This window comes from Quercus robur, chromosome 12 (genome assembly GCF_932294415.1).
Source record: "Quercus robur chromosome 12, dhQueRobu3.1, whole genome shotgun sequence".
In the NCBI taxonomy this organism is placed as follows: Eukaryota; Viridiplantae; Streptophyta; class Magnoliopsida; order Fagales; family Fagaceae; genus Quercus; species Quercus robur.
In genome coordinates, this window is record NC_065545.1 from 37,295,564 (window position 1) to 37,308,788 (window position 13,225).

General features: G+C 36.5%; 2 protein-coding genes across 9 annotated transcripts; both read right to left on the minus strand.

Annotated features, from left to right (window-relative positions):
- Positions 1–4,103: 4,103 nt before the first annotated feature.
- On the minus strand, positions 4,104–9,482 carry LOC126708466 (uncharacterized). Its single transcript, XM_050408261.1, has 6 exons — positions 9,281–9,482; positions 8,859–9,169; positions 8,475–8,789; positions 6,501–6,604; positions 4,317–4,389; positions 4,104–4,235 (listed from the first exon to the last, which is right to left on the minus strand). The coding sequence occupies exons 1-6, from the start codon at positions 9,480–9,482 to the stop codon at positions 4,104–4,106; spliced, it is 1,137 nt and encodes a 378-aa protein (XP_050264218.1).
- On the minus strand, positions 4,317–12,939 carry LOC126709185 (pentatricopeptide repeat-containing protein At1g32415, mitochondrial). 8 transcript variants are annotated; one of them, XM_050409309.1, is made up of 6 exons: positions 12,746–12,939; positions 9,852–12,340; positions 9,281–9,502; positions 8,389–9,169; positions 6,501–6,604; positions 4,317–4,389 (listed from the first exon to the last, which is right to left on the minus strand). In XM_050409309.1, exon 2 carries the CDS (start codon positions 12,319–12,321, stop codon positions 10,279–10,281), a length of 2,043 nt encoding a protein of 680 aa, XP_050265266.1. In that variant the 5' UTR covers positions 12,322–12,340; positions 12,746–12,939; the 3' UTR covers positions 4,317–4,389; positions 6,501–6,604; positions 8,389–9,169; positions 9,281–9,502; positions 9,852–10,278. The 8 variants fall into 8 exon arrangements, with proteins under 8 accessions (XP_050265266.1, XP_050265265.1, XP_050265260.1 ...); XM_050409308.1 differs by having other exon boundaries at positions 9,852–12,464; XM_050409303.1 differs by having other exon boundaries at positions 9,852–12,659.
- Between the last annotated feature and the right edge of the window lie 286 nt (positions 12,940–13,225).

Consider the following 13,225-nt stretch of genomic DNA (forward strand, 5'->3'; position numbering starts at 1 on the left):
TTTGGGTTTGGTATAGACCTATTGTAAGGGTCATATTTTTATGTAATTGACATATTTTTCAATAAAAAGTACTTTATGTATAATTGAGTCTTAGTATATAAACAACTAAAAGTAATGAGGCTAAGAGATTCAACTCTTTGATAATAGGCACAACGGCACAACTCTCTGTAATATGATGGACACTATATTTGGGTTTGGTATGGACCTATTGTAGGGTTATATTTTTATGTAATTGACATATCCTTCAATAAAACGCATTTTATGTGTAATTGAGTCTTAGTTTATAGTATGTTCAAGAATACCTTAAAGTTGTAAACAAGTTGTACGATTGAAGACACAAGAATGCTTAAGAAATGACTCAAGAAAAATTGCATCTGCAGGTCTTGATACATGTCAATCTATCGAGATTTAATGAACCTTGATGTCTAGCTCTACATCTCTCGATCTATCGAGTTTCAGGAAAATTGAATGTAAAGTTCTGTTTTCGGCCCATGATAACTTGGTTTTCTAGGGATTCATGTACTAGTATTCCAGAGCATATAAAAGACATTTTATAGTCGTCATCATCGAGATAGAGGGATACATGCATAACAGGAATTGTTGTGATGTTTGTGCGCTTAGGGTTTTGTGTCAAGCTACTTTAGATTCATTCAAATATGGATTAAGGAACTCTGCAAAGTTACAACAATTACAACAATAGAGGTTGTTATGGAGTTTGTCATGGATAGAGAGATTCATGCATAGGAGAAGTCTTTTACAAATCAAGTCCAATTGGGAATTAGAACTGAGACTGGTATAGTTTAGAGGTTCTACTATAGGTAGGTACCTCAGGATAGGCCTATAGGGTAAAATTCCATGTATCCGTAACTGTTTTTTCTTGATTAGTGGATTCTTTGAGAGTGGTGGCTTGAAATTCACCTAGTGAGGTTTTGCATGCGAGGGTTTTGCCCATTGTGATCAAATCTTCATGTCAAACTTATTTTCCCCTACACTCTAATTTAATTTGGTGATTTGATTGTGTCTTGGTTTGATCTGCATGCAATTTGACTAATTAATCAACTTGGATAATTGGATTAATTACCTAAAGTCAGTCTATAACCCAACAAGTGGTATCATAGCAGACATACTTTGATTAGGTTTTTTATCTTTATTGTGTGATTTCCTAACTCCTGATGTCCTGGATCGTGGATAGTCACAGAAAACACCTCCTTTGTTTGATGGTACTAACTATGTACATTGGAAACTTTTTTTGCAGACTCTAGATGAAAAAAGTTTGGTTGGATGTGGAAATTGGTTGGAAGAAACCTGCTGAACCTCCATATGCGTGGGATGAGATAAGATCAACGCCGCTAACTATAACAGTAGGATTTTGAATGCTCACTACAGTGGTGTGAATAATGAAGAATTCAGATTTCCTTCACTGATATTGCTAAGGAAGCATGTAATCATCTTCTTTCGTTGTCTTTTGAGTGTAACTCTATGTAAAAACTAGACTATTAATATAAGTCTTATTCTTCTATATAACTTAAAGCTTAAGGGTCTTTTTTTTAATGGTACGGCAATGCTGGCTAATAATGGTGGATCACAAATCCCAACTATTACTCAACTGCAGTGTATAATTTACGCATATTGCATTTTCTAGACTAATAGCTTCATATGGGTTATAAGATAGAAGGGCCAAAAATGTATCCCAATAATACTGCGCAAGGGTGGATGATGAACTATATTGCATGTTGTTAACTTGGCTTGCCATGTTCATTGTATTCATATCCTTTATATATTTGCATCATAGTAATTTTATTTGGGTATGATTTAGTATGGAACATATCCTATTTGGAGTGGATTTATTTATCTATTTTTGAAGTAATGATAACATGGTAGTCATTTTGGATGTGACAAAATTTGATTCTCAGCTTTAATTTTTTTATTTAAAAAAAAAAAAATAAAAAAAAAAACAGTTTTGGAGAATAAACTTCTTGCATAATAAGTCAAGGATCCAAGCGGGAGCTTGCCAAATTGCCAACATGCTGAGTTTCATAGTGTAAGCTCGCGATCAAGACAGACAACTAAAATCTGAAATCAACCTTGTTTCTTTTGTTATAATTTTCAGTTATTTGGTCGGGGTTTTCAACAAGCATCCAAAAAGGATTGCCATTGTTGTAAGCTTCATGTTTGAGAACTATATTCTTTAAATTTGTGTCTAGCCTTCTCGCTTAAGCTTGACAGAGATCTTAGCCACTGATTTTGCATTTGCTAAGGTACACGCCATTAGCCCCACATGCCACACCCACCTTCATTTTGCATAAAGTAGGAGATCATCACTGGAGTAGATGCAGAGTGTTTGACCACTGCAATAGAAAATGGAAAGTATTCTTTATGTCACACCCATAATAGGTTCGGCTAGTATCTACATCAAGCAATATATTTATCTGGACTTCATTAGTGAGAGGACTCACTCTTTAACTGCTTGCCTGACTGAAAAATTTATGTGTTTGGCTTACCTCTAGAAATTTTTTAACTAGACATAACATTTTGTTTTAAATATATAATGGCAAATGGTAGTGGGTTTTAATCTCCAATTTTTATTTAATTAGTGGGTGATGTGGCACTCTCTCATTAAAACAAAAGGAGATTCCTTTTTGAAAAGTACTGAAAATAGGTTTTTTTTTTTTTTGAGAACCAATACTGAAGATAAGTCAAACTCAAAATTTATAAACCACATGGATCCACAGTAATCCATATATCATCCTGGTTGCAAATGAATCAAATTATGAGCATGTAGAATTCACAACAACTTCGTATTCTGCCATTTCAGAATTCCTCCAAAGCAAAGTTAAAATGAGAAAATACTTTATATATACTTTTGACTAAATTGTCATGTGCCGTTCAGTTACTAGAATGATACAAATTATTTAAAATATATATATATATATATATATATATATTTATTTATTTATTTATTTAAGGGTCTGATTAACGGGTATCTTAAGACATTTGTTAATAAACTATTTAAGTAAAATTTTAATACCACTTTCATGAAAAATATAAAAAGCTATCATGAAAATATAAAAGCTATAAATAAATAATAATAAAAAGTCAGTTACTTTAAATACCTTTAGGCCAAAAAAGTTTTCAAATCTTTCAATAAGGCCATCTGACATTCTAAAAGATCACAATGGACACATACTCGGGTCAAGCTTAGGTCCAATGTCTAGTAGTGCTGGACCCATTGAGATGATGACATATGTCCACTTTTAGACACATGTTACCATCTGACCGGGTCTAGTGCACACTGGACCTAAACCAAGTCCCACATACTCACATGCCAGGAGGCCCAAGACTAGGTTTCTTTACAACAACGCAACAAGAGATATCCCAACACTCAAAGCATAAAACGTTATTGCTACATGCTATAGAATTGCGGTTTAATCCACAGCCAAGCAACAAAAATTACCTGGATTGTTACAGCATCTCTGCAGAGTTGAAATTCTACAACTAAGCATCATGAGTACAGAATTTCAATTGCGAAGGAAACAGCTGCTGCTATTGAGCAATAAAGGAAGTTCAACTGTACACCACTGCCACCAATTAATTTATGGAACATATTTTCAGTTGGTGCTGAGAATCCTTGGTGTCTTTACCAGAAACACATATAAAGCATATTGCCATCTTCTTAATCCATACACTTCAAGTCACATATCAGAGACAGACCAAAGATATGCTTCTGTTTCTGTAGCTCGTTTCTCATTCATCCTTTTGAACAATCCCTTCTCAAATCCTATAAGAGGTAAAACAACAGAAATTAATCACTTCTGATAGCTAAACATACTTTTCAAAATAATTCTTTTGCTTCTTTAGAGCATAAGAATCTTCCAGTGGCCAATGATCTCTCTCTCTCTCTCCCTCTCACACGCACAATTTCACTATAATGGGAAATGACCAAACGATTGGGATCACCACATCATGGCACACAGGAAGATGCTAAGACAAGATCCATAGCTTCTCAAGAAAAATAAAGAAACATCTGACTAAAGGATGATGGAAATGAACCAACCATTACTACGGTCAACTCCATCCCAATGTCTTCCTGGTCTTATACCATATCAATTTGGAGCAGTATCTAATCTTCGTTTTAACCAGCTGTGATCAGGAATGTCCTGAGGAACAACAAACCCTGATTCCTTCATTTTCTCATTATCCCCTAGGTTTGGGAGAACTAGTTCAGGACGCTTTTTCTGCACTATGTCAAAGAGATATGTCAAATTAGTATTAAATTCTTTGATTTCAACAACTAAAAATGAAAGTCAATTACTTGCCTTCACCAAATGTGCCATCGGATCACCATCTCTTATTCTCTCCCTCAGCATTTTGTCAAGTTCAGGATCATCTCTACAAACAGAGAACACAGATGTTATTTATTTTTACTTCCTGATAAGTAGAGAACACAGATGTTATTTATTACAAGGCACTAGGTGTACAAATAGTAAGACCGGAAAAGGAAAGCTGTGCTTCTGCTAAACAGAAGATGGGTAGCTCTGTAGTGAAGCACAGTTAATATATTATTCATCAAATGTACGATTTAGATTTTTTTTTTTTTTTTCTTTTTTTGGTCACATGAGTAATCTATAATCAGTAAAAAACCTTATACCCTGAGACAAATTCAGACACCATGCATTTAATCCCAAAATTTTCGAGTCAACTATGAATCCTCGACAAATTGATTAGGGTCGATCATATGTTTTCCTTTATTCTGCTTTATCTAAAGTCACTCTTTATTACTCCATTAATTGACATGTCATTTTTTATTACTTCCACTAATGTGCTTTTTGGTCTTCCTCTACCTTTTTTTGCTCCCTCAACTTAGCCCAATTCACTCTTTCTAACTGGTACATTAGTCACTCTCCTCTAAACATAACCAAACCATCTTAAGCGACCCTCCCTCGTCTTTTCATCAATAAGCACTACACCTATTTTTAAGTGAATTTCCTCATTTCGAATCCTATCTTTCCATGGATCTCCATTTATCCATCTTAGAATTCTCATTTCAACTATACTCATTTTATGAATATTGCTTCATAATAGCCCAACATTTAGCTAATTTTATGGCAATTTTCTCTTTAGCTTAATAAGTATTCTAAAATCGCACAACACTCCCGATGCACTTCTCCGCTTCATCCACCCTACTCTTATGAGTACGATTCACATCCTCTTCAATCTCTAATCTTTATGAATTATCAATCCAAGATATTGAAAACTATCACTCTTTAGTATCTCTTGGCAATCAAGTCTTACCGTCCCTTTGTTTTTGTTTTTACTTTTACTAAGTTTACATTCCATGCACTCTATTTTAGCCCTACCTAATCAAAAGCCTTTAGATTCTAGAGCGTCTCACCAAATTTTTAACTTGGCATTAATTCCACTTATGATTTCATTCACTAAAACTATATCATCAGCAAAAAGCATACACCAAAAGACTTCCTCTAGAATTAAGTTAGTGAGCTCATCCATCACTAGTGCAAAGAGATATGGACTTAGTGCTGATCCTTATCCTTGATGCAAACCTATAATGATGGGAGACATGCACTTAATGCTGATCCTTATCCTTGATGCAAACCTACAATGATGGGAAACTTGATTGTGATTCCTCCACTTGTTCGCACACTAATCAATTTAACACTCAGTAAACTACCATTAAACAAAAAAATGTATTTCTAAAGCCATAGGAAAAAAGTTCCACTACAGAGGTCTACCAATTGTAACAGAAACCCCCCCACCACCCCCCCCCCCCCCCCCCCCCCCCCCCCCCCATAAAAAAAAAAAAAAAAACTAACCTCTTTAACTGATTGAAACGATGCAAGGGCAGATTAGGATGCGGTTAAACCAGCACTAACATTCTTGCATCTGCAGCTACCATCTAGTGACATTCCTTTTATGGGTAATCATTAATAAAATATCATATGTAAGACAGAAGGTGCCAAAACCCCTACTAGAAATCATAATAATAATAATAACAACGAAAAGTTCTATGGTTAATTTATAGGCAGGTGGATTTCCGCAATACCCTCTGATTACAGCATCATATGGAAATCAAAACCATGCCATTGTAAAACTCAAATTTGGTGAGGCACAATAGAGGAACAGACCTACTGCAGGCCAGCAGCTATATACTTACCCACTTATTGTGCTGGATTATATTAACACTGAGAAAATCCATTTATCAAACCTACTCAAACAACAACAACAAAAAAAAAAAAAAAAAAAAAAAAGGTCCTCGAAAGACATGGTCAACCAGGATGCCCAAATGTCTGTCACCCGATCAAATGTATAGGAATTGGAAGGAAAAAAAAAATTAACATGAAAGATACAAGTAAAAGAAACCTACAGGCTACATCTTTCAGAATACAGAACACATGTAAATATTAAAATTAAATTTTTAAAAAAAACATATATATGTGTGTGTGTGTATATTACAATATGATATCTCGTATCATTAGTTTTACCTGGTCCGCGCAAATGGTTTGTCCTTCTCAGATTCCAATTCCTGCAGCCTAGCTTCAGCTTCCCGCTTTTGAGCCAAGCCTTTGCCCCATTCCAACTTAATCTCCTGACAAAAACATGCAGCAAATATTTATCTATCTACTAAATCCAGGAAAGAAGCCTTTGAAAAATTTTCTAAAAGCCTTTGAAAACTTTACTTATCAAGGAAAGAAGCTTTAAATCCAAGTTAAAACATTTCAGAAAGAAAATAAATTAAAATTGCTCACTATTATCCCTAAGATCCTCAACCATGATGCAGTCAATATATCTAAAAGCCTTTACTTCTCAATTTTCTGCAAGTTTCTGTCTCCTCTACAATATCACATTTTAAGCCTTTGAAACAGAACTACAGCACCTCTACCAAGCTTTGTAGTAGTTTTCTTTTTGGTGCAGTCAGTAGTATTCATAACCACCAACTTTTTTTTGACAACTTACTGTTAAATTACCGATTGTTCAAAAGCTTAAGTTTTTAGGAAATGGTGAGTTTAATCACTTAACCATAATTCTAACACTTACAAACAACTATTACAATATTAATAAAATCCCACAAAAGATGAAAAGGGGATGACATAAAGTAAAACTTTCTTGCAATCAGTACAAGTCTGACTCTCTCCATAAACAATTTAGTTCTTACAAGAGATGAGAAATGTAAACAGGGGAAAAAGAGGAAGAGAGAAGGGAACACTATCATAGCTAGATGACATCATTTCTTTTCTTTTTTTAACCAATCTCTCTACCCTTTTAACTAAACATTAGTCAAAACCAATGATCTTCTGATTTTTCAGAAAAAAAAATATATAGATTATTCAGCCAAAGCTTAAATAGACACCACTTAAGTGAGCCAAAGCTAAAATATACATCACATAACTGAAGAAAATCTAGGAGCATGAATCACATTTCCCAAATAGTTGTGCAGACAACTACTCAACAGAAATAAACAGACGGTAAACTTTCTACCAGGTCACATCAATAGCATTTAATTTGTGAATGAGTGCAAAATGTTTTATTTAGGGAATAAACATTAACATTATGATGCAAAAATATAATATAAAACCTAATGAATTCAAAAGGGAAGCTTCCTACGGTCCTCCGAATTAGATCAGAATTAGATCACTCCAATGACACAACAAAAGAGTGATGGTGAAATATAACCAAGGCAGAAAAATTGGGTAAGAAGGAAATTTAAAGTTGAATAAACTGTAGCTGATACTCATTGGCACTAATACTTTATCCTAAACAATTTAAAGCAGGGAAACTTTGTGATTGCTATCAGAACAAAATTATGCAACGTTTCTTGCTTGACCACCAAAATATGGGGAAAAAAGATACAGAATTTTTCATTCAAGTGAATGGGTCAGCCACAGGGTCATAACAAACACGTAAATGAACTCTTGGACTCCTATATTCTGTTAAAAACACAAATTTCATTCGCTCACGAGAATCTTATTATTTTACTAAAATGGAATTCTTTTGACAATTTAGTATGACAAACACTGCAGAGCCATGGTTGCGCCAAAAGGTATCTTACGAGACCACCCTCTCACATGTGGGTCCCATATGCTATGAGAGGGTGATAGTACCACAGCGCTGGCATAGCATCAAACAGGCTTAGGATCAATAAAAAATTGTTTTCGTCTGTAGCTTTTTCAATGAAATTTGACACCTCCCTCACCAAAAGATAAATCCAGAAATAATAACACAACAAATCAAAATAAGCAACTACGTTCACAACTGATCAGTTGTAAATGTGCATATAATAAAGATGGTAAACACAATTCATCAACCTTAAAAGTGGAAAAAAAGAGGGAGGGAGGGGGGGCAGTATTTTAACAGCTTAATGTAATTGTTTACCTCAACAAATCATTCTTCTTAGTTCTAGCAATCTCTTCCCTCATATCTTTGCCAGAAATCAGACCTGTTTTTCATTGTTCTTCCACAGCAGCTTCCTTTCGACTTTTCCTTGGTGGAGAAAGGTCAGGAAGCAAAGATGCATGTAAAGCATTGGTTTCAGTTGAGTGTCTACGTGGAGGGGAAAGGTCAGGTGACCCAGGTCTTCCAAGACCCTTCCTGCTTTTCCTTGGGGGTGAAAGGTCTGATCCCAAGGGAGCATGGAAGTCATCTTGATATGGAAAACCATGACGACCCCGTCGAGGAGGAGAAATGTCAGGGTTCCTCCTATCATTGTCTGCCAATACATGACGTCGACGAGGTGGAGACATATCAGAATTCAGGCTGGTGGAACGTGGCACCCTCTGCCTTGGAGATGACAAATCAGATGAAAGCTTCACTCCAGGTTCTGGTGAAGGGCTATCATTTCAAACCCTCCATTGACGAGGTGGAGACATATCATCGTTCAGGTTCGGTTGTGAAGGTGACAAATCGATGTTATCTCTGGCAGAATATGAAGGCTTCTGTTCAGGTTCTGGTGAAGGTGTGTCATTTCGAATCCTCTGTTTACGAGGTGGAGACATATCAAAATTTGGGTCATTAGAATTCAAGCATTTAGGAGAGAGTGAAAGCCATCCACTTCCATCCTCTGATATGGCATTATATGCACGTCTGGCCCTCAATTGTTCAAGCCACCTCATCCGCTTAACCTCAATGTCTTCATCAACTTGTGGCTTCTCTTCATCTACATAAAACCACCAAAACACGTTCAATAACATAATAGAACACTTAACCCAATGTGGAAAACCATCAACAAGGGAAAAATTAAAATCAAATTTAAAATGTTATTATTTACCAGCTGAATCGCTGCTGTTTTCCTCTTCGAGATTGACTGTTTTCTGCCAAACTGGATCTTCGTCCACAACTAAAAGACCCGTTGCATCTGGTTTACTGTGGACCTTCTTCTTCTTTTTCTTTTTATCTTCTTCATCATTTATTCCATATCTTTTCAGATATTCTTTAAGAGAGTTGGATCCTGAATATGCAGCTGCCGCCATTATTCAATATCAATGCCTCCCTAGAACAAAAGTTAAATAAATTCTTATTACCCCAATTTGCTTTCATCAAGCTCAACCCAAATACAAAATTACTCCATTATTAGATTCTAATTCTAGCAAAATCAAAAGGGTTTTAGAGTTTTGGCTCCATCATAATTACCAGCACAATAGCAAAGTCTAATGTTTTTATTTTTTTTTATGAGCCAAATAAGTCTACAACAATTTTCACATTGTAACAGAATCTGGCTGAGTTGTAACCTGACAAGTAGCTCCAAAATACTTAGGGACAAAAACAATTATCTATTTGTAAGTATAAAATCATTAATCCAACAAATCAAATGATCAAGTATAAATTCTAAAGATTTTTACATTAAAAAGCCTGCTATGCTGGAACAGGATGTCATTTTACTATACTACAAGAAGGAAGCTTGGTGTTAAGGTGTAGCATTGAATCAAACCAACTTTAACTTCTATTAGTTTTATAGGTTCCTTTCACGACTAGAACTGCATTGCTCTTTCTCAATGACAACCATTGCTAACCATTCTCAGCTGATTAATAGACTCAATTGGAATATACAGGCCCACTTCATAACCATAGGAGATGACAATACCATGCTTGTGGTAGCATATCCACTGATGACTGACCAGTTCAAAAGGTAAAATCTTTAAGAGATTTGTCTTAACTCAAATAAAAAAATGTCTCTGGAAGGTGAAAATGTGTAGGATGAGCCTCACCAATATATGCTTCTATACAATAAACAGAACTTCCCCAAACTTCAATATTTCACCCACTTTCTTACGATTCACCTACTGTCACATATAGGAGAGATAACATATCATCCACTTGTGAGTGTAATTTATTTCCTGACAGGAACACGTGAGCTTTCCCTTTCAGCATTATCCAACTACAGCCAGGAGCCTTTCTAACACCCTTCAGTTTCATCTCCTTCCTCAACATTGTCTCCTCCACATGCCGTCCATTTGCTGCATATATGTTACAAAGCACCACATGGGCAGGTGCATTTAAAGGATCCAGCTCAAGGATGCATTTGGCTGCACGCCTAGCAGTCTCAGCATTTGTCTCATGGAACCCACAGACACCAAGCAGTGACCCCCAAATAGCATAATCAGGTTCAAGAGGGAGCCTCAAGACTAACTCCTCTGCTTCTTTTACTTTCCCAGCTCGGCCTAAAAGATTAATCATACAAATATAATGCTCCAAACCTGGTTGAATTGCATAAGCATCACTCATGGCACTAAATAACTCCCACCCTCGATTCACCAACCCTGCATGGCTACATGCTGATAGGACACCCAAAAAAGTAACAGAATTTGGGTGGTTCCCAGATCTAAGCATGTCTTCAAATATTGTCAGAGTTTCATTTGCCAGCCCATGATGTGAAAACCCCATGATCATGGAATTCCAAGAAATCGAATCCCGGTAAATCATGTTTGAGAATATGCAATATGCATCCTCTATCTCCCCACATTTTGCATACATTGAGATCAGAGAATTTTCAAGAATCAAGTCAAATTCATATAATGTTTTCATCAGCATGCAATGGAATTGCCTCCCCTGATCAAGTTGTGACAATGCACCTGTGGCTCCAAGAAGAGTAGAATAAGTAGAATTTAGAGGTGAAATACCCTGAGCTCTCATTTCCGAAAATAAGTGTGTAGCTTCTGCAAAAAGCTCATTTTGGACATGCCCTGAAATCATTGCAGTCCATGCAACTGCATCTCTCTCAGGCATATTGTAAAAAAGATGGCATGCCTTTGATACTTGCCCAAAACTGAGATAGCCATTTATCATAGAAGTCCATGAGATCTTATCTCGAACAGGTACCACATCAAACAAATTTTGAGCCTTTTCCAGCTGTCCAATGCGAATATAGCCATTTATCAAAGAATTATAAGATTGAACAATACATTTATTAGGGTTCTTCGAACAAATATAGTGTGCAAAGTCCATCATACCAAACATAGAGTACATGTGAAGGAGGCTTCTAGATAACCTGCCATCATAATCATTGCAGTCCCAACTGTTAATAATCAGCTGAGCATGTAATTGCATGCCTAGACGAGGAAAACGCATTCCAGTACAAGCATAGGCAAGTGAAACGAAAGTCTCCTCATTTGGTTTTAAGTCAAAACACCCTCTCATTTCACGAAAAAGCAACAAAGCTTCTTTATAGAAGCCATTCCAGGTGAACCCACCAATCATGGCTGTCCAAGAAACGACATTCCTCTCAGGCATTATCCTAAACAGACAATACCCCTCTTCCACACTGCCCACCCTACAATAACCAGCAATCATGGTAGTCCAAGTGACCACATTCCTTTCTTGCATCTCATCAAACAAAACTTTTGCTTCTTCCATTCTACAACACTCAGCATACCCTGCAATCATAGCATTCCAAGAAACTACATTCTTATCGGGCATTTGCTGAAAAATCATCCTTGCTTCCTCCAAGTTCCCATTCCTAATCAACCCCACCACCATCGAGTTCCAAGACACAACATTCCTTTCAGGCATCTCTTCAAACAACCTCCTCGCCCCATCAATCCTCCCTGCATCTGCCAACCCACAAAGCATCGAAGTCCACGACACAACATTCCTTTCTGGCATCACCTCGAAGAACCGCCAAGCCTCACTCAACCTCCCATTCTGTACATAACCTGACAACATCGCATTATAAGTAACAACATTCCTCTCAGGCATCATGTCAAACAGCGCCCGGGCTTCGTCAACAAAGCCATTCTTCGAGTACTTGGACAGCAGCGAAGTCCAGTGAACAAGTCGGTCATGTTGGTCTCTGTGAGGCAATTCATCAAGCATGTTACGTGCATCTTGAAGCCTGTATTTGGAGAGGTAATGGAGAAGTTGTGAGTCATGGTTCGTGAGTTTCCGGTAATGGGTTTTGGAAAATGCCACCTGGGTTTCGAAGTGGCGTGCATAGATGAAACGGCACTGAAGCTTGGCTGAGATTTTTGAGAGAGAAGAAAGATGAACGACTCTGAATGAAAAGGCGGGCATTAACCGTTATACAAAGAAAATAAAAAAATAAAAAAATTTAAGATTCCTGGTGCTAGTGAGTAGTGACTGAGTGGCCTTAAAATTCTGAAAGCTTAAACGTTGTTGTCGTTGCCATGCATACAAAACAAACGAAGGACAACCTATATAGTTAAAATGCGAAACCAGAATTAGTGTAAGAGCTCGGGTTGTTCTTTCTTTCTATCACCCAAAATCTACTCAAACTTACCCAAACAATTTCGGCGGCGCTACCGTGAAACTTAAAAGTCTTCTCTTTCTTTGAACTGGAGCTGCCGAGTATTGGCCGGAGCCGCCGAGAAACACCTCTCGGTCTCTCTTTCTCCCTCTCAGTCTCTCTCACTTATATTATCGGGTGGGGTTCTATTTCGTAATTTTCGCGTTCTTCAGATGTGGGGGAAGGACGACGTGGTTGGGGGGTTTATTTTAATTTCTTGTTTTTTTTCAATTAACGTTTTTTAAATTTAAAAATAATTAATTAAATATAGTATGACTTATTGCTTTTTTTTTTTAAGTTTACTTGTGCTACAAAAAACACAAAGCAAACCTTCTCATAAATCTACTATCGACTGTTTTCTAATTTTGAAATAAAACAAAAAGAGATGAGATAACTTTTAGTTAGGAACATAAATGTAGCTAGTTGTAGTTGAACATAAAATATTTTCGAGTAAATATATATATGTATTTTTTA